We start from the raw sequence: 22,845 nt of genomic DNA, 5'->3' as shown, positions 1-22,845 counted from the left end.
ATTATTTCCGAGTTTTATTGCAAATTTAAAGGGGTTAAATACAGTTGTGTTTACACAAAATACAATCACTAATCCCAATTCCTTACACTGTATGAGTGAGCTGTGGGGTTATAATTACTTGAAACAGTTAACAGAGTATAACTTCAAGTATGACAGAGAAACAATGCAAGGGGATGGAGCCGTAAAAGTAAAAGGTTAAACACGCAATGCCAAATCGCAATAAATAACTATGGTGTGTTAAGGCTTCACCTTGTGGGGCTTGGAGCCTTGACAATAATATTGAGGTGAAATGTGTAATTTAGGAAAAGTGAAATTTAATGGTTGAAAGTCAAATATGGATTTCTTTGTTAAAAGGAAAGGATGTGATGGTGGTATGCTAACAATCACACCACCATCACAGCCTGCATGGTGTTCTTTCTCTGCTGATAGATCACACTGTAGCATTTCACTCTCTCTAACCCTGAGCCAGCCTCTTCCCCTTCCTTTGAGCAAGGATGAAATTTATCTTTCAAAAACTCGACTTATGGTAAGAAGTACATGTGTGCCAAACTTCTGTGGTTTTAAAAACAGAGCTGTGCATAAAGAACAAACAAACATGTAGATTAGCTTCATAGATATAGAGATTCTTACACAAAGCAAACATAAATAACAAATGATTAGCATATTCATAAGAGTATGTCATAGTTTGTTTTTCCTGTTGAAATGAGATATACACTTCTACTTTTCATTATTTTATTATCCAACATAACAATACAATGCTTTTATATTTCATGAATGCCTGAAAATTTTGATATGACATTGTGCAGTAAAAATAAATCCAATATCAGACAATGTCGAATGAACCTGACATCTCAATAAAAGGGAGGGCTTGGTCTTCTTAAATAATTCTTTTGAGGTTTTGATTACACTTTAGTTTAGGTACTGCAAAAATGCATCTGTTATTCATTTACTACTATGTAATAAGACCTTAATAAACACTTCTTTGGGTCTTCATAACACTTACAAAGAATCAGTAAAGTGTTCATTCATCTCTGCACTGTGATCTACTAAAAAAAAAAAAGTCACTTTGGAGTGGACTGAGGTGGCTTCTCTGAGACACATTTCTCTTGCTATTACATATTTAGTATCAGACCTGTGAATCCTTTATATTAACATGTCATTTTGCCATCATGCCACACTGCACAGAGATGAATAACCTATCTGCTGATGGTTTATAAGTGTCATGAAGACCAAAAGAAGCCTTTGATATGGTCTTGTTAAGTAAGAGTAAATGAGTAATAGATGCATATTAGCAATACATAAAGTAAAGTCTTACTGAGGTTTTCATTCTTCTATATCTACCATACCATACTATGCCATTTTCTAAGCCTTCTAAGGTCTTCTATATCTCTTTTTCTAAAAACAAAACAGAACAAAATCATGTATACTATGAATTACATAGGTCTGTTACCCTTAAAAACACTGGTCAGAGGGCTGAACAATAGATAATTGACATGAATAAAATGATATATCTTTCAGGATTTTTTATTATGTTTTTTTCTGAAAGAAAATTACAGACTTTCTCACAGAAGGTCTATCCAGTGTATGTTTAATATTTGCATGCAGAGTTGAATGGAATTAATTATGAACCAAGATTTAAACCTGGATTCAAATCTCTAATCAAATGAAAAAACAATTGTTTTCATCTCCAGCACCGTTAACTAAGGGTGAAAAAACCTTCTGGATGACATATTTTGAGGTTATAATTAATCCATGTTTTTGATATTCAGAATTTAATTAGCCTTAAAGGTTTATAAATTTATTGCATGTTGTATGTGCTAATGATTAGGCAGTGGTAGGGTTCCTGGGTGACCCTATTCCTCTTTATACTCTTTATGATGTAAACCTGAACAAAATGTTCCAAATTCCCGCTATTGTCTTTATATGTTGCATTACGTTTTATATCTATGATCTCAGACAGCAAGACAGACCACTAAAACAGGTAGGAGAGAAATTTGCACATTTATTTATTATGTGTTATAGATAATATATCGAAAATGTAAGTGTGAGTTTTGGGAACATAATATTAATACAAGCTAAGAAGTTTATCTTGCTTAGACTACCAGGTGGCTCTCTATTTAAGTGTGTTATGTTCAAGTTTGGTCTTAGTTTCTGTATGGCCTGTGAATGGAGTGGCAGAAACAGGCGGCATGGCTTGTCCTCCTGTTATCAGAATGGAAAATGTCAAGAAGACAACCTGCAGCAGGTTAGCTTTCTCTTTTTGTGGCTCTGTGGCCCCAATAAAAAAGAAAATCAGGTACAACTCAAGCATTTTCTCCATTTTCAATGGATACACCAATGTATATTTAGACAGAGAAAAACAAAAAAATATACAGATAATTACGGCATTAAACACTGGCACACCTAGTCAGTTCTCCCCTCCTTATCACAGATGGTACCCTTCTTATCAATGATCATATCTTTGCAACTCTGGGGGGAAGAAATCATAATGGTTTGCTTTCAGAAAGCTGCTTCTTTCTTTAAGTTGCCAATTAATTCCTTAAATGACATTATATTATGACAGATATCACAAATACACGATGAAACATCAGCAAAAGAACATTAGCAAAGCAATGTTTCAGGAAACAAATAGAATTTTGTGCAGTCGTTTTCTTCAGTTCATTTCTCTTTGGCATGTGTTTATTTCTGAGCATATTTTAATCTCCAATACACCCCCTTACTTGGAAACTTATCTCCCTTACCTGAACTTTGTTTTGGAGCACATGCAAGTTTATTTATGCTTTTTAATGTATTGTGCTCTGCTTTTTCATGACGTTCTTTGCACTGCCTCAGTGTGTTTTTCTGCTTGTTGTGTCCTCTGCTGGCAATGTGTCATGTAATGTGCTATATCTCTTATACTGCATATTTAAGATGGAAACTCTCAGCAGCCTGCTATCGAAGATTTCAATTGTTATCACAAAAGAAAAAAAACAACTTTGTGGTAATTAGCAGATAACAACCCAAAATAGTGTTATGGTATCTGGCTTGAAAAGTACTTTTTATTTTTGTGAACTACTCAGTTGCCCTCCGACTACAGTTTTGATGTCTTCCGTGGATTTGTTTTGCTACAATTCAATTATAAATCTTAAAGCATCATTTCCTCCAAGGTGTTCACTAAAAAGGTCAAACTTAACAAAAAGTCAAAGCCAGAAATGCCATGCCTAGCAATGTATCTTCATGGGGGAAGACCCAGAAAAAGACAGGCAACAGTGTCAAAGCCATGCATTGGAATTTTAACATTGTTTTTCTATTCAGCATCATAGTGTTTTTCTTAGGCTTCACCAGCACTAGGTATTTTTTTTTTTTTGCTTTTTTTTCCAGGAATACATTTTCAGTTCTTTATTTTTTGGTTTTACTTTGTTCCTCTTCCTCTGAGAACTAGGGTCTTCTTTGTCTTTCAAACTTGTTTGTCATAGTTCTTTTCAGGTTTTTCCCAAAATAAACTACATTTCTATTCTTTATCCTTAACTTTATCACCTGAATTTGACAACGACTAACAGAATCTGCTTTCTCTTTAAATTTTGAAGAGTCGATGTATGCCTTGTGCTACTGTATATTCAGTGGCACTTGTAATATCATGTGCTGGTGTGCGTGTATGTGTGTGTACTTATGGCATAGTGATGTCATTGGCATGAGTGCTGACTTGGTATAACATTGGGGAGGCAAAAACTGATAGGCTACAACATAAACAGTACTGATTCATTTTGGCAGCATTTAACAGCCTGCTATTGACAACATTTAATTGCTTGAGTTCTGAGATTCATTATTTGGTATTGCAGTAGAGGACCACAGTAAAGTTTGTATTTAAACATAGCATTAAGAGCTCTGAGGATCAGTGTACCGGAGATAGTATTGTACTAACAGCCGATCAAGACCAGAGTACGCAGTCTCAGTGAACAGCAGAACAACATCAATACCAAGTTTAACTAGTCTTGTTTTGGCTTTGTGTTTCTCTTCAGTTTTTCTGACTGCCAGTTACTGTTGGCATGCCAACAATTAACGCCTTGTCCTTTCTCAGTTATCAATGTGCCGCTACACATTGTTCTCGATTTAAAGGGACAGTGCACAGGGAAAAAGCACATCCTCACGTAAATTTAAAATAATTGCAATTGTTAAGCTACATTAGATTGGTTGTTGTTACTGTAAACATTATTTGCTTTGAGTGTATAAAAGGCCCAGCTATCCCTATATGGGAAGTAATTACAAGAAGAGGTGTACATTAGTAGAACCATATCTGAAGCACAATTGTTTTCTGTATCTCATGGACAGGTCTACCATCATGTGACCTGGGTGCGTTCCCTGGGCCCCTGGCCACCAAGGAGCCCTGGCATATGAGAGAAAATGTCTGCTTCTTCTCTTCCTCTTCATCTTTTCCCACTTTCATGTGGGGTTGAGAAACAAGTGATGTCTGTATTCTTCTGTTTCAACAGTACCAATGCAATGCAACGCACAAACGTGGTTGCTGATACATTATATTACCCCACAGCACATTGCTGCACCCACCACATGACAATTTTATATGTGATTGTAAATCTATGTGTGTGACACCAGGGACCTGTGGAGATCTTAATCTGTTCTTTCCATTAAGCCATTTCCCAATTATGTGAATAATACAAAACAGTTGATACTTCTCATTCATTATGTGCCCAGCTTTTTTTAATAATCAGATTAATCCAACAGTCACCAAAATATATAAAATACCAAGTCAGAGACAGGACAATATTTGTAAAGAATGTCTCATCATAGCGGAACTTCACAATAGAGCACTAGCTCTACATAAGACATATTGTGAGAGATCTCATAGTCAGATCTGGACACCCACAAAGATATCTCTATGTGGAATATAGCATGGAAGAAACTGGCATCATCTCTCAATGCACACTTTCTGAACTGGCAGCTGAGCAATTTCTTAATTAGGGACACCGATTCTGTGTGTTTTTACTGAAGATTAATGGTTAAAACTATGTTGAACTGTATTTTTCTATTTCTTATATGATGCAAAGTAAATATTTCGATGCTTCTCTTGTCTTCGGGGAAAATTGAGCTAAATTTAGTAGCATTTGATTAAGTATCACACTATACTTCCGTTCAAATATAAAAGAAAAATATGGTTTTCAATATATTTTAATGGCATATTTGTGCCTTTGCATGTCCATAACAATCTGTCTGATGCGTGTGGAATTTATTTTGTAACATTACCTCCCATACTAAGTCTGTTAAGTTAGGTCCAAGTTAGCATGCAACTTTGTTCCCTATCTTTGACTCCAAGAAGCACACTGTAGCTGCTCTTCGTCTTGGTCTTGATCCGCTGCATGTCTGCATCTTTGAGACACACCAAAACAGCACTAAAACTGAAAGTTAGTCTTATCATAATTATGACTAAGACCACACCAGCACGGGGTCATCCCCAGCTGACAGCACATTGCATCTGACTGTGAGGCTTACCAAATTTTTTAATGGATTACCAGCAGTGTTGAAGGCAAAACTGATAAATAATTGAACAAGTTAAAATCCTTTTCTTTTCCTGATTATGCATTCTGACATGCTTTTCTTTTTGCCACAGTTGTAGAGAGAGGTTATCTGAGTTAACACAGCCTTTCTGCCAGCTCAAACGAGACTGGCCATTCACCTCTGACCTCTCTCATCAACAAGGCATTTTCATCTGCAGACTTGCTGCTCACTGGTTTTTTTGTTTTTTCGCACCATACTGAGTAAACTGTAGAGACTGTTGTGCATAAAAATTCCAGGAGATCAGCATTAATAGAAATAATTAAACCAGTCCGTCTGACACCAATAATCATGCTGCAGTCAAAATCACTAAGCTTACATTTTTACTATTGACTTAGTTTTCGCTTTTCTTTTCCAGGTGTTTCAATGCTCACAGTAGTTCTCCAGCACTTAACAGACAATCCCCTTTTTGCTTTGTTGGCTGAGGTACCCTCAGTGCTCTGGCCATTACATTTTACAGTTATGAGAATATTTTGTTACAGTTGTTCAGAATAAAGTTGTTGACATGTTACACATCGAACAGCTAGTAACCCACCTAAGAAGAAAAGGAAACACTCTTACGCTTGTTTTCCATTATAATGTTGAGAGAAGACAAAATCTATGCCTGGTTTAAATCCTTATATATAATTTGATACAATCTGCATGTATGGTGTTCACATCAATACCTCGACTCAATACAAGTTAGAACCATGCAATCGGACTCTGCCTCTGTATTAGAACATAACCTGGCAAACGCGGACGCATTATTGCATGATTGGCAAAGAATGTTTGAATGCTTCCGTGACGCCGCTGGACGGCTGAGTATAGTAAGACGGTGTTGGTTTGAGCAGATAACAGTAAGTTTGGTTGGTTTTTGGAACGTTGGTTTGGTGGAGCGTACTTTCCAGGACTAACATCGTCTACTGACTTAAACCCTTCGACAGCTTTGGAACCATAAGTAATTTAGAATGTATCGCCATTTGCTTTGTACGTCGAAATCTATCTTTGGGCAGTTCAGTTTTGGCATCCATCCTTCTGACATCTATTGGCAAACTGAGTAATGATGGCTGGGTATTAACAGTCATTGTTTAAATTTTAGCCAATCTCAGATCTAAAATGACCATAACAACATAATTATTACTCCGACTCTGATTAGAGTCGTAAAATATGGTTTGTTTTGAAAATTTATTTGCCAGAAAAAATCAAATGAGGTGTGCCGAAGAGCTGAGTTCACGTCTCGCAGCCCTGTTTAAACAGAAAGTTCTTCATTACATCTGCCGAAAAGGTCTATTTTAAGCACAAATCAGTGCCATGATAACAAAATCATTTCAAAGACTTAAAAAAACAAATAATTCTTTGCAGAGAAAGTATGGATTTCACAAACATAGAATTTGTAGCCCAATTCGATCGGGCTCCCAGTCGCTAGTTACACTATAAAAGGATCTCTTCATTTACCCTTTTCTGAAGTTCAGATTTCATTTGGAAGCAGGAGCGTTTCCTCATAGTACTTGGCATATGGCTGTGATCAATTCTGGAAAGTCAACCTGAACAGAAATTTATCTTTTCACTCATGCTGGGAAATTGCAAAGGCATAGATGGAGAACAGGCTGAGTAATGAATCTATGAGGCCATAGCATTAATGGAAGAATCTAAAAGTAATGATCACAACTTTACATACCTTGCATTCACTATTGTAATACATTGATGGCCTGCTCAATGGCTCTATATTCAGGGTCACCTCGTCATTCTTATTTCAGGTCATCATGATGTGTAGCACTACAGGTAATTTTTTGCAGGCATCTGTCTGTCTTTATCGCACGTGCATTTTGTTTCCTGCTCTTTATGCTTAGCACATGGTGCTGCTCTTCTCCTATAAGTGATGTCAGCAATGCACTTCCCGCTTAGCAGATATCACTGCCATGTCACCCTCTCAAGTAGTTTGCTGTAAGAAAGACACAAACCCCAGTAACTTTGTGGAGGTTGCCACTACCTACATTTTTAGGTTCACCATTTAGCGTATATCACATCATAAGCATTCAATTAAGACCAAAATGAAGGCTCTAGCTCCAAAGGTTTGTGAGTAATTAGGTGACAAGAAAGACACAACCCTTAACATGTTATATGCAGAGATTATTGTAGCAAATATTTTGCCATGCCTTAAACCCCAACTTTTTTGTCATTTCAGAAGTTCCTGATTGCCTTATCTTTCACATACTTCTGTAAGGCACTGTCTGGAAGCTACATGAAGAGCTCTATTACACAGATAGAAAGAAGATTTGAAATCCCCAGTTCTGTTATTGGAGTTATTGATGGGAGCTTTGAAATGGGTAGGCATTGCCAATGGAAATACATTTCTACCAGTACTTTCACCATAGACAGTGTGTTCTGTACATAGGTAGTCTTTTTTATTTGCTGCTTTTAAAAAATTCAGAAGCTTTAAGGAAAGGAAAAGATTTACAAGTTAATTAGATCAAAGTTTACAAAACTTTAATTTAATCAGTACCGGAGACGATTGCTGTCCTACCCAGAGTTAGCTTAAATCACTCCAGCTTACCATGACACAGTGAATTCACAAAATGAATAGATAAATGGAAAATTGATAAAATAAGATCTGAATTGACTTTATTCCAATTCAGTTCATTTCAAATTTCTCATTAACTATGGTGATTTCAAAATATAAAAGTTAAGGATTTGTCAAGTTAAGTTTTGAATCACTTTTATTGTTCCAAAAACTCTCTTCTGTGCTACACTTAGCTCTGCATCCTCTCAGCTCTGGTTTTCCTCCCACATCCCAAAGATGTGTGTTAGGTTAACTGTTGACTCTATAGATCCTTTAAGGACGTGGAGCTGTGAATTAAGGTGCCAAGCTATGGACTAGCAACACATCTAGGACTGCTTGCAGCGGTGCACACAAAGGTAATGGAAGGAAGAATGAGAATTGAAACATCACATATCTGTAATAAAACTATAAAAACAAAAATGAATCCCACATTACCTCCAGAGTTGATCCTGGAAATGCTGCCAGGCCCACTGTAACTTATTAATTATAAGACAATGTACTTCAATCATCATGCCATACTTCAGGGAATCATTCATCCATCCCACAGATTTACTGTACTCAGGGCTGACGCCACCGTTAAGATGAATTAGGCATTTTGCCTAGCCACATGGATTAGCCATAAACCAGTTGGTTGGTGCACTAATATGCTTGGCCTAGGGTGCAAAATTAATATTTAATTAATATGACTTAATATATTAACTTTTATTACGAGCGTATTACAAATCCATAGTGATTAAGGTCTATCTCAGCTGCACTAGATTCAAGACAGGAACCAGCATTGTGGCATTTTCGTTAAGGCTTTGGACCTCAAACCCCTAGGCTGTTGCCTCAAACCATTCTGCGACACTGAGTGACCATGAACATTGCTTCAATGGGACAAATAAAATAAAGATAACCAATTGCGTCTTAAATGTTGATTATCACTTTGGATAAAGGAGTCAGACAAATAAGTAAATGTAATGTTCATATCCAAGGCAACTTACAGTATGTACTTTTCATTCATGTTATTTTTATTAATGTAAGAGTAATAGTAGGGCACACTCATTTGCTTTGCCAATTGACTTAACAAGTATGCCACCAGGATGTGGAAGGAAAACCTATTCAAATTAAATAAGAGCTCTGAAGGACACACAGTGAGTGCTAAAGAAAGGAAAGGAAGCCCCAAAGCTAAAATAGAAAACAAACTAAGAATAACATGAATGATGTCTAAAATGGATTGGGCATAACTACAGGGTGGTCCAGATTTATGCGGGGACAATTCCAGTTTGGTGTGAAGACGATTTTTCATATCGTCAGTTCTCGATGGTCCGCAATTTTTTGGTGATTTTCTATGTAATAAACTTAATAAGTTACAGTGTAATGAAAATTGCATGATTAGATCTGGACCACAGTATACTAGACTCAAGCAACCCAGAGCTCAGGTGCTAGAAGGAGACGTGGACAAAATTAACAAAATGAACCAGTTTTGTAATAGATCCGGCCGAAAACACAGCTTCTTCCAATGACGATTCTCCCCACACAATCCCTAATACATCAACAACTGAACTGGAATGGCTAGTGACAAGTCCACCTCTGACCATCACTGTGGACTGTCCATAACTGAAGACCAAGTAAGGAGACAACTGAATAAGCTACACACAGTAAAAGCAGATGGAATCAGTCCTCTAGCTCTTAAAGCCTGTGCTGACAAACTTTATGGTGTCCTCTGTCACCTGTTCAGTTTGTTCCTAAGGCCTGAGAAAGTCCCACTGCTGTGGAAAACATCCTGCACTGTTCCTGTTATCTATCTATCTATCTATCTATCTATCTATCTATCTATCTATCTATCTATCTATCTATCTATCTATCTATCTATCTATTCAGACAATGTGTGAGAGGGATAATATTAAAATTCCGCACAGACAGCACCACACGAACTTCTCGCAGCTGAGCTACCCACTCTATGTTCATGTCACTCATCAATTATTCAATCAATATTTGACATAGCAACTTTCAAAACATTGTTTCAAGATAATTTACAAAGCACATCAGAATGCAAAGTAAAGTTACACCAAAGTAGCAAGATAGATGAACCCACAATCTTTGTATTTGTTAATTTTTTTGTACCAATGTTATTCGTTAATCTTGTTTTGCTTTTATTTTTTCAGTCTCTTTATTATTTCCATGCATTTATTTTTTGTGTCTCCTAGCTTTCTTTATTGCATACACTTCAGCTTCATTGTATTCTGATACATTAGGAGAAGGGAAAACTTCAAAAAGCAATATACTGATCAGATGATACAATCCAACTGGTAATTGTGTGTTTTTAATTTTTCCTTGCAGGTAACCTTCTGGTCATGGCACTCATTAGCTATTTTGGTGCAAAATTTCACAGACCCAAAATAATAGGTGCTGGGTGTACATTGATGTCAGTGGGAACACTGCTCATGGCTCTGCCTCATTTCTTTATGGGACAGTAAGTTTTTGGGATTATACTACTTGTCACAAATGCTTCTAATGCTTTAGCTTGATAACTGTTTCAATTGCAGTAGCTGTCATGCTCATGGTGAGCACACATATGTGTGTGTGTGTATGTATTTATCTACAGCTATCAGTATGACTCTGCAGTATCAACGTCCGCCAATTCCACCATCAGTGCCCCTTGCCTGAGCCCGCCAAGTGAACTCTCTGACACTGAGGATCCTTCATCATCAGTGCTCATCCCAGGTATTATAAGAGCAATTATATTCATGTTTGAAGGTTCCTTTGATAAAAACAGTCCAAAAGAAAAGAAATAATGTAAGGGGTGGTCTAACGCAGTGACTCTTTTAGGAGTGTTTTGTATTTGTGTGCAGGTGAACAGTGAGAGTGTGATTCTGTGTAAAATAAAACAGACTGTAGTCTGAGGACAACCTAGTGTCAGTCTGTTCAATAACTTGGGACAAATTATACGTTCTTGATTGTTTAGTCAGAAAGCCACGCTTCTTAAACCAAAAATTCTTTCGTTCTTTTTTTTGTAGAGAGGGATTCCTTAATTTGTTAAATAATGTATGGATGAATTCTGTGCTGCAGTCAATGACTTAAATAATCTACAACCATTATACTATTGATTAATGCATACAAAGTGACACGCAGCACCAAGGAAGATTCGCAACATGAAAACACAGCACGACGTCCCTACAAACCAACGAATGTAATCGGCCTGTGCTGAAAAGATACAAAAATGCAAGGTCCAACAAAAAAGTAGACTGTATGCTGTGCAACAAGGAGGACAACTTTGATAGTGTAAATGTGTTGTGCAGTTTAAGTAAAGATGTGTTAAATTATTTAATGACTATGAGTTAGCCCATTTGTCAAACTTAATGCATCTATTAGTAGTAAAATACTCATCAGTTATTAGACCAGAACCAGCAGTGGAGTGAATGCTATCAAACTACATGAATGAAAAGTAGATGGTCAATACATGGGTGGCAGAATATGAGATGATGCATTTTGTCCAGAATATAAATCTCATCTCATCTAATCTCTTCATCAAGGGGACTGGGCGGTCTCATGGTCTGGAATCCCTACAGATTTTATTTTTTCTCCAGCCGTCTGGAGTTTTTTGTTTTTTCTGTCCCCCCTGACCATTGGACCTTACTCTTATTTGATGTTAATTAATGTTGATTTATTTTGTTTTCTTATTGTGTCTTTTATTTTTCTATTCTTTATTATGTAAAGCACTTTGAGCTACTGTTTGTATGAAAATGTGCTATATAAATAAATGTTGTTGTTGTTGTTGATGAACTCGAGTAATTCCCTGCTCATTTTTCTGCACTACTAGGTTTGCCTGGAATGGAATGGTTGTCTGTGGCAGGGAGACTTCTTGATTCCTGGTTTAATTTAGCACTCATATATAAAAGGTTCTTTAGATTCTAGCAATATATAAGCATAAGGAATTTATTTAACAAAGACGCTTTTGGAGCACACCTTACAAGAAGTTAGAAGTTATAAAAAAAATAGGGCTGAACTAAGAGTCCTCTGTTAGACAAAACCTTTATTGTATACGAATATATAAATTGTCTTTAGCATATAGATGACAACATTCTAATTCAATATAAATAGGTCCATTTATGGGAAATTAAACCATCCTCAGTGTGCTAAATACCATATCCTGTGTTATGATACATAAAGGTTGAGACATACATTTTTATTTTCTCTTTGTGGTCTGCACACCAGAATGGTCTCATTGTATTTAGAGCAGTTAAACCAAGGACAATAAAAAGCTTAAAAAGCAAAACATGTTACAGAAAGGTTTTCTGTTACATCTGATTTACATAAAATTTCTGAAAGCATATGTGCCATACATACACTTTTAATACCTTATGCAAGTAGAGGCATGAGCTTTTAAAATTTTGCATAAAATTACATTTTTATTGTTTTAAGATCAGCATGTCTGTTGTATCATGCTGTCTGCTTCATTCACTGTTTTCTATTAAATTAATGTCATTCACCAAAGACAATATATGCCACTTGTTCTATAAGTCTGCACTACAGACTCTTGGGAAGGTGTTTACTGTAGAAAAAGTGCTATGAAGTCATGGATTTTGGTATGGGTGACAAAGGCAGCCGCCAAGGGTGACATCTTCCTGGGTGTAGCACAGGACACCCTCACTCAGCAATTCAGAATGTGATTACAATTTCAAGCTATTAATGGTGCTGTTTGTAGAAGTCAAGGTGTATGCACCCTGTAAAGTCTACATTATGTACACAGAGGGGCACTAAATACTAAAATAACTGAGGGTGTGTGTGCTCTGGACACAGAGGGGCAGAAGGTCTAATGCTGACAACCCACTATGGACAATAGGGGGCGCCACCGCTATCCTTCCACCTGGGGCTCCAAATGGGCTTCAACTGGCACTGGTGGTATGTACAGTAAATGATTGATTGCTTAATAGCACATTTCCCCTTTTAACAATATGAAACTTAATTCACATTGTTTTTATTATTATTTATTGGTCTTTATATAATTATAGAAGATAAGATTGTGGAGGACACTAGACAGTGTGGAACACCATGATGGCAACAGTGACAGGATGATGGAGTCCAAAACATTATATATATTTCATGTCTTCCATGGCATGTTGCAAACATAAAACTGTAGTATTAGACTTAACTAAAACATACAAGGGCCAGTACACTATAGTGGTACAGTGGTTAGATCTGAGATAATTACAGGAACTGTGATAAAAACAGGCCAATTAGCCCCACAAGCTTGTCCATTCTATTCAACTAATTAATTTTGACTGTTGCATAAAAAAAGAATTATCTAGAGATTAGACTTTACTATAACCAAGATGCCCCTTTAATTGATTATGGACTACTAACAAAATACCCGCGCTTCGCAGCAAAGAAGTAATGTGTTAAAGAAGTTATGAAAAAGAAAAGGAAACATTTTAAAAATAACATAACATGATTGTCAATGTAATTGTTTTGTCAGTGTTATGAGTGTTGTTGTCATATATATATATATATATATATATATATATATATATATATATATATATATATATATATATATATATATATATATATACAAACACACACACACACATATATAAACATATATACATTGTAAAAGACTCAAGAGAAAACAAAATAAAGGTTTGGGGTTTCCGGCCCCGTATATTGCAAAAAAATCCACAATAAATAAAAAACTCTGGTCAAATATAAACAAAAACAGTTTATACAGGCTATTTTATAAATGAGGAGCCGGAAGTGGAGGAATGCTGGGAAGGAACCGTGAGGGAGGATGGGATTGATGACGTCAGCAAAAATGGCGGAGGAAGGGCAGAAGTAACGTGCTGCGGGAATGAGGCTTATGGTGGCGGAGCGTCTTTTGTCCTGGAAGAAAGCAAAGGAGAAAGGTTAGTACCCCGCCACTCCCTGCCGGTGAACGTCTTCCGATGTGTGTTAAGGTCCGTCTGCGGTCTCCTATTCGCGCGTGCGTGACCCCCTTAGCCCAAGACCGTCAGGTCGGGCGGACCTAACCGAGAGGTCGTGGATGTTAGAGAGGGCATCGGCATTGGCCTGAAGGCTGCCGCAAAGATAAGTGACCGTGAACTTATAAGGTTGCAAGTCCAGAAACCACCTGGTGACCCGCGGATTTGACTCCTTGTGCAGGGACATCCACTGAAGCGCAGCGTGATCGGTCACCAGAGTGAACTCGCGACCCAACAGGTAGTAACGGAGATGAGTCACCGCCCACTTAATGGCCAGGGCTTCACTCTCCACTGCCGCATACATGATCTCTCGGTCAAGCAGTTTCCGGCTTAAGTACATCACGGGGTGTTCGACCCCATCGACGCTTTGGCTCAACATAGCGCCCAGGCCTGTGTCCGAAGCGTCGGTCTGGAGGATAAAAGGGAGCCCAAAATCAGGGGTCCGTAATACAGGGGCCGACGTTAGGGCCTTTTTTAGGTCACTGAATGCGTGTTCTGCCGTGTCGGTCCATACCACGTGCAGGGGAGTGCCCTTCTTTGTTAAATTGGTCAAGGGTGCTGCCCTTTTAGAGAAACGGGGCACAAACCGGCGGTAGTACCCCACAAACCCTAAGAAAGCCTGCATCTGTCTCTTGGTATTCGGATGGGGCCATTCCAGGATGTTTTTGATTTTGGAACATTGGGGTCTCACCTGTCCTCGTCCCACCAGGTAGCCTAAATACTTGGCCTCCTTCAAGCCAAAAAAACACTTACGGGGGTTAATGCGGAGGCCGGCTTTAGCTAGCATCGCGAGGATAGCAGAGACCTGCAACAGATGCTCCTCCCAGGTGCCGGAATAGATGACGACGTCATCCAGGTAGGCGGCACTATAGGACTGGTGGGGCTTCAGCACTCTATCCACCAGACGCTGAAATGTCGCTGGGGCCCCGTGCAACCCAAATGGGAGGACCTTGTATTGCCAATGTCCACTAGGGGTGCTAAAGGCCGTTTTCTCTTTCGCAGATGCCGTTAAGGAATTTGCCAATACCCTTCGTCATGTCAAGAGTAGTCAAGTATCGAGCCGCACCCAGCCGTTCAAGCAGGTCATCGATATGGGGCATCGGGTAGGCGTCGAACTTGGAGACCTGATTCAGACGTCTGAAGTCATTACAGAACCTCCAGGAGCCGTCCGGCTTGGAAACGAGGATGATAGGACTGAACCAAGGACTATGGCTTTCCTCGATAATGTCCATATCCAACATCCGTTGCACCTCCAGTTCCACTTCGGCGCGTTTTGCCTCCGGGAGACTAAAGGGTCTCTCCCGGACGATTACTCCGGGGTCCGTGACTATATTGTGCGCAATCAGCGAGGTCCGGCCCGGTGCCTCACTCACTACTTCGGGAATGGCCCGGATTGCCTGGGTTATCTCCTGCTGCTGTATGGGTGTCAGCTCGTCACCGAGGTTAAGGGCAGACGTGTTAGTGAATAGGGAGAGGGACCTACGAGTGTCGGGAGACTCCTCCCTGTTCTTCCAAGGTTTTAATAAATTGACTTGGTAGATCCTCTCGCTCGGCCGACGATTAGGTTGTTTAACTAAATAGTCGACGAGCCCCTTTCTTTCCTTAACCTCGTATGGCCCCTGCCAGTGAGCTAGCAACTTGGAATGGGAGGTAGGAACGAGCACCATCACTCGGTCCCCAGGGCAGAACTCCAGGAGGACAGAGTTGCGGTTGTAACACCGGGCCTGCGCTGCCTGCGCGCAAGTCACGTGGTCCTTTAGGAGGGGCCTGATTTTAGCGAGCCTGTCGCGCAGTTGCACCACATACTCCAATATATTGGAGGAGGGAAGGGCCTCAGCCTCCCAGCCCTCTTTTAGTATGTCCAAAAGTCCTCGGGGTTGTTGCCCATACAACAACTCAAAAGGGGAGAAGCCCGTAGAGGCCTGGGGCACTTCCCGGTAGGCAAAAAGCACGAGTGGTAGGAGCTGGTCCCAATTCCTGCCATCGGCGTTGACTACTTTGCGGAGCATCTGTTTAAGCGTCTGGTTAAAACGCTCTACCAGCCCGTCTGTTTGAGGGTGATAGACAGACGTCTTCATGTGCTTTATTCGGAGTAATCAGGCAACCTCCCTGAACATATCTGAGGTGAAGGGTGTACCCTGGTCCGTGAGGACTTCTTTGGGTATGTCCACTCTGGAGAATAAGTTGACTAATTCCCGTGTGATATTTTTTGTGTTAGCGGAGCGCAAGGGAACCGCCTCTGGGTATCGGGTAGCGTAATCCACCATGACCAATATATATTTGTGGCCACGGTTTGAGGGTTCCAGGGGTCCCACTAAGTCCACCCCTATTCTGTCAAAAGGAATGTCTATCAGGGGTATAGGGACGAGAGGAGCGTGGTACCTTCTAGGAATCTGGCGAATCTGACATTCCGGACAGGATTGGCAGAAACGCCGGACCTCCTCGTTGATCCCGGGCCAGTAAAAGCGTAGTTTGATCCTCTCCAAAGTTTTTTCGGCCCCGAGGTGGGCGCCTAGGAGGTGAGTGTGAGCTAGTTCACATTCCTCCTGCCGGAAGGTACGCGGAACAAGCAACAACTTCCGCACCTCGCCCTCGTGAGTCGCCACCTGATGCAACAGATCATTTTCAAGAACAAAGAAGGGCTCGTGTGGCATGGATCTGTCAGCTTGTGAGCTGCCTGGAAGAACAATTGCATTCCGGGCAAACCGCAGGGAATCGTCATTCCACTGCTCCCTTTTCAATGAAGCAGGCGTGGACCGAAATTGATGGTCCAAGTTGCTCAGGGGATCTTGTGAGCTGGTCTGTGGAAGCGTTCCCTGGCTTGTCCCTTCCCCGGCGGATACGTCCGGGTCAGGGTCCGTTGCAGAGGAAGCATCCCCCGACGTACCTGCGCCATTAGGGCCTGCCCCGGAGCACGGCGTGGAGACCGCGGGAAGGGCGCTTCGCCCCCTCATAGCCAGACCCAGTGAGGCCCCGGGAGCGGTGTGTGTCTTACCGCATTTTCTGTGCGACCAGTCTTGTCCCAAAAAATCACTGGATAGGGGGGTTCAGGCAACACCGCGACCATCAGGTTAGACAACTGCCCCTTCCAGGTGATATAGCAGTGAGCGGAACGATATGACCTGGTCTCCCCATGCACGCAAGTGACTTGCAAATGTTGTTTAAGCCACTGTTGCGGTAACACATAACGGCGAGCAACAATGGTTATATTGCTGCCAGAATCAAACAGAGCCACCACCGAGTGCCCATTCATCAACACCACTCCCGTGTTCAGACTCGCCAGGGGATGCGACGGAGTACAGTACCTCTCTGCGGTGGCCCAGGTGCAGTCCATCGGCTCCGTAGTAGTGTTGAGGGGGGAGGTCGGCAGCAGGTGCCCGGTCTCACCGCGCTTGTAACAGCGCGGGAAGGCCGGCTTTTCTTTGACTCTTTACGGTGCTTCTGCAGCGCGTCGAGAGGGCTCGGGGGTGGCCGCCCGCCCCTGTCGGTTCACGCAAGCTTGCCTTTCCGACCCCCTGGCTCGGAAGACCGTGAGCTGATGCTCCAGGACTTCCAGGAGTCCCGACATGTCTTTGTATGGGTGGCGCCAGACCTGCTGGGCGAGGGAGCTAGGCATAGCGTTGACCAGACCCTCACACGCCACCTGCTCAACGACCTTCCGGGCTTGGGGACCCTCGGGCCGTAGCCAACGTCCCATCTTTCCCCAGAAGTCGAAGGCCTGTGCTCTGGCCGGCATTTCCGGGTCAAACTGCCAGCTCCGCCATTCGGTCGCCTGCTGGCCCGGCGTAATGCCGTAGCGTGCCAGGATCTCCTGTTTTAGGAGGTCGTAGCTCGCGCCCTCCACCTCGGGGAGGTCATAGTAAGCCCGCTGCGCAGGTCCCTTCAGGTAGGGCGCCAGAATGGCGCCACTCGGACAGCTGCCACTCGTTCCAGGTGGCCGTCCTGTCAAATATGCCCAGGTAGGATTCGATAGCATCCACTTCCGTCATGGGTACGAGCGGCGTTGGTCGAGGTGGGTCTGGTCTTACCCTCTGGGCTTCTGCCAACCTGGCCTTCGTTGCCTCCAACTCCCGGGTGGTAGCGGCTTGCGCTTGCTGCAGCTACAGGATCTGGGTATTCATCCCCTGCAGCACTGTGTTGAGGTCCTGTCCTTCGGTCATCTCTATCGGAACACTATCCTGCCGGCTACGCCACTGTAAAAGACTCAAGAGAAAACAACAAAAGGTTTGGGGTTTCCGGCCCCGTATATTGCAGATAAATCCAAAATAAATCAAAAACTCTGGTCAAATATAAACAAAAACAGTTCATACAGGCCATTTTATAAAGGAGGAGCCGGAAGTGGAGGAATGCTGGGAAGGAACCGTGAGGGAGGATGGGATTGATGACGTCAGCAAAAATGGCGGAGGAAGGGTGGAAATAACGTGCTGCGGGAATGAGGCTTATGGTGGCGGAGCGTCTTTTGTCCTGGAAGAAAGCAAAGGAGAAAGGTTAGTACCCCGCCACTCCCTGCCGGCGAACGTCTTCCGATGTGTGTTAAGGTCCGTCCGCGGTCTCCTATTCGCGCGTGCGTGACAACATATACACATATACAGTACATATCTACATATACACATATATACATATACATATCTACATATATATAAATATACAGTAGAGTCCCGCTAATCCGAACCCCGCTAATCCGAAAATCCGCCTAATCTGAACAGGATTTTTTCAATTTCGCTGTCTAACTAAAAATCCAAAATACAGCCTTACTTAAAATTGAAACAAGTTCGAATTTACTCACATATGTAGAATCCATGTTCTGTACAGCATTTACACAAAACGTAAAAAGCAAACCATTATCTAAGAGATAAAGTCAGTGATCTTCTTCTGATGCAACGAACTAAAACGGCTTGAAGAAGCAATGTTTCGCCAACGCCGCATAAACATAACATCTGTTGGGGTTGCATCGGCGTGTTGCTCAACGTAGCGCAAAGCGAGATCAAGGGCACTGGCTGCAGCAGTTTGTGGAACAACATCAGTCGGCGCGTCCCCTTCCTCCTCACTGCCGTCTGCGTCGAGATCAGCTGACGTTCCCTGCACAGCTGCCACAATGTCCTCATCTGTGTATACTTCATGGCCACAATCGTCAACGGCCGTCCACTCTTCCACGCACTCTTCTTATGCATTTTCACAACCTGGCATTCTTTTCACCAATTGAAGAAGCTCGCAATTTTCTTTTGTCGGGGAGAAAACTGTTTGGACAAACTCTAGCTCAGGCCAGAGATTTTTCCAAGACTTCTGTAAGGATTCCTTGCGTGTGTTTTCCCAAGCTTCAGCAACCCAGTAAATAACATCTTTGATGTTCATTTTCTTGAGTTTATCCAAAATTGTTAGCTCTTCATTATCTTCAAGTAGGCTACGAAGAAGCATTTTTCTATAATTCTGTTTCAAAGCCTGCAAAACCCCTTGGTCCATTGGCTGCAAAATTGATGTGACATTTGGTGGGAGAAAAATAGCCTTGATATCATCGCAAACAATTTGCATTTCTTCTGGACGTGACAAGGCATTGTCTATAAGTAACAAAGCACGAGGAGGCAATCCATTTTCTTTGTTAAACGCCTTTAGTTTTGGCACAAATTGCTTCTCAAACCATTCTTGGAACAAGGCACGATCCATCCAAGCTTTCTTTTGATTTCTGTAAAAAACAGGGAGAGTGTTCATGTTCGTGTTCTTAAAACAGAGTGGTTTTGCTGATTTGCCGATAATCATCAGTGGAAGCTTATTTGTGGCAGAAGCATTGCTGCAGGCCAACACAGTTAGGCGCTGTTTATCCATTTTAAACCCTGGTGTAGATCGTTCCTCTTGTGATGCAAGACTTTTGGTAGGCAATGCTTTAAAGTTAAGTCCTGTCTCATCTGTGTTGTAAACTTGCTGGGGCAAGTAGGAAGAAATGATGCATTTGAACTTCTCAAGGTATTCAACAGCTGCTTTGTTGTCCGCTGACAATTTCTCCCCAGTTATTGTAAGCTGCCTGATTCCATGTCTTTTCCTCCATCGGTCTAAGAAACCACAACTAGCCGTAAATGATACGTCACCGTCCATGAGCTTGTTCAATTGAAGTGCCTTTTCTTGAATTAGAGGGCCAGTGATAGGGATTTCTTTCTGTCTTTCTTGTGTAAACCATAAGAAAAGTGCTTCGTCCAATTTTTCGTAAGAAGACACTCGTCTTGCTACGTTTTTCAATCGTTTTTTCACTTGTGGTAGTGCAAAACTGCTCAATTTTACCTCTGTTCTTTTTCCAATCAGAAATTGTTGCTTTCCCGACACCAAATTCCTTAATAACTGAGTGGCACTTTCACCTTTGTCAAGTCTTTTCAACACTGCACAAAACACATCACTCAGCAGTAGCAGGTGGTACACTGACTCAGTGACTCATAGTTTTGGAACGGAAATCAAGAGGAATGCGTAGGTCTATTGGGGGTTCTAGGTCACTGCCCTTCCGCTACTACTCACGTACCGCCTGTCATATCGATTTTACCTCCGATCACAGTCGCATTACAGTGCAGTTTAAATTGCAGTGTACTAGAATACGTCATTTCTTACCTTTAATTCTTGACACATCGGACGCTTAATTCGCCTCATAAAGTCAATACAGTATATGGCATTATATGACAAAACTCCGCCTAATCTGAATTTTCGCTAATCCGAACAGGGTTCGGTCCCAATTAGTTCGGATTAGCGGGACTCTACTGTATATACACATAACAACATATATATACACATACATATACACACATACATACACACACACATATACATATATACATATGCACATGCATACACACATATATATATATATATATATACACAGACACATATATATACATATATATATACAGATCTACATATATATACATATCTATATATATACACACATATATATATACATATCCACATATATATACATACTGTATCTACATATATTGTGAGCTGGAGGGTTAATCGCACCCCAAATAGATACAGACGCCCCTGGGAAAACCACAAACCCTGAAACACTGACTACCACCCTCACATTGTTCCTTATCCTTGCACTATAACGTGTAATACAAGCCTCGCGCGGTACTCCGCCGACTTATAAGCCTTGCGCAGCGCCTGTCAGTTTTGGAATTGATTGTTTGCTTTTATCTCTCTCTGCTCCTAGCGGAACTGTCATCTCTGACTTGTCATGGAGCACGTTTAAGCTCATGTGTTTGCAGTGTTTGAATAAAAATCCTTCTTGTTTCTACGACCTCCTGTGTCTCTGTGCAAATCTGTGACCCAAGCGTGACAAGTGGTACCAGGAATGGTTGCACAGATGGATGCCGCCGAAGACTTATTTCAGAGGTCTAAAACTTATGCACTTAAAGACTGGAAACTAAACATGGATGACCCAATCCGTGCGCAAATTCAAGATTTGATACATAAAGTGCACTGCTGGTTTGAAGGAGACGTGATGGAAACAGTTGTCGTGAATATATTACTGGCCGGCATACCTGCAGTTCTTCGAGATGAATTTCTACGTCATGATATTAAATCATTAACGATTATGTCCAGACGATTAGAGGGTTCACAGTCCGCTTGGAGAAAGAGCGGTGAATTTCGTGCTGCTTCGCAACCTGTGAACGAACGTCCAGGACATTCTCGTCGCTTCGATCGACAAGCTGCAGGACCTAAAAATCTAATGGGTCAGGTAGGACCCGAGAAATCCAGTCGTAGATGAGATGCCCGTTTCTGTGGAGACAGCGGCAACAGCGGGCCGAGGAAACCATGGACACTACAGAGCATGTCGACGTGGACGTCACAGAGGATATTTCGGAAACAGAGTCGACTGTAGATGTTTCCGGTGTGATCAACTTGGCCATTTGGCAAGAGAATGTCGCTTGTCTCCAGCTCATTCAATGGAGATTGGACTGGCCGAGATTTGTTGCTCAACTATTACATATCTGGATGGAAAAGATGGCTTGTTGATCCTGGTGAAATTGGGGGGCAGAGAAATCTCAGCATTGTTAGACTCGGGAAGTGACCTTTGTATTGTGAGACGAGACTGTCTTAATGAACAATGCCTTAGAGACTGTGAGACTGTAAAAATACGCTGTGTACATGGTGATGTTAAAGATTATCAGACTTTACTTCTTCCTTTAACTTATAAGGGTCGCCACTTTAAGGTTTGGTCTGCCGTTTCAGACTCGTGCCCTTGGCCATTACTCATAGGACGGAGAAATGCCCTTTTTCGAAACTGATTAATAAATGTAAGGGACCAGTAGTCCAGTCCACTAATGAACTTAGTGGGGGGGGAGAAGAAGAAGAAAACCAAGACGAAGAACTGGTAGCGGCCGGGGAAAATCTAGAGCCCAACTTAGATATTGAACCCGATCTCTCCAGCGAGACGGAGGAGGTCACCCATGAAAATCTTCCAGAATGGGCTGGTCCTTCTACATCTTCCCAGATTGCAAACGCCTCCGAACACAAACCGAGCATTAACGAACAATCAGATTTTGTGCGTTTGCAGCATACTGATAGCTCATTAGAATATGCATTTAAACAGGCTCGCTTCGCTCTGCTAATGACTCTTATTACCAAGAGCGTGATTCCGGGGGTGTGAAAACCCCACACTTTATAGAAAAGGACGGTTGCCTTTTCAGAGTGATCTCAGATCATTTGGAGGGGGAATTTATTGAACAACTGGTGGTACCTGAAGCACATAGGGAAACTGTTTTGCATCTGGCACATTCACACATCTTGGGGGGACACCTCAGTGCCGACAAAACTAGGGAC

General features: G+C 41.4%; 1 protein-coding gene across 1 annotated transcript in view; it reads left to right on the top strand.

Annotated features, from left to right (window-relative positions):
• The window catches only part of LOC120538614 (solute carrier organic anion transporter family member 1C1-like), a 53,642-nt gene that overhangs the window by 22,368 nt on the left and 8,429 nt on the right, over positions 1–22,845 (top strand). The window contains exons 3-5 of the mRNA XM_039767999.1: positions 7,712–7,853; positions 10,409–10,541; positions 10,674–10,792. Coding sequence (XP_039623933.1) covers positions 7,712–7,853; positions 10,409–10,541; positions 10,674–10,792 — 394 coding nt within the window. The remainder of the gene's footprint in view (positions 1–7,711; positions 7,854–10,408; positions 10,542–10,673; positions 10,793–22,845) is intronic.

This window comes from Polypterus senegalus, chromosome 11 (assembly GCF_016835505.1).
Source record: "Polypterus senegalus isolate Bchr_013 chromosome 11, ASM1683550v1, whole genome shotgun sequence".
Classification (NCBI taxonomy): Eukaryota; Metazoa; Chordata; class Cladistia; order Polypteriformes; family Polypteridae; genus Polypterus; species Polypterus senegalus.
The sequence above is the reverse complement of the archived record's forward strand: the minus strand, read 5'-3'. Positions and strand labels throughout refer to the sequence as shown.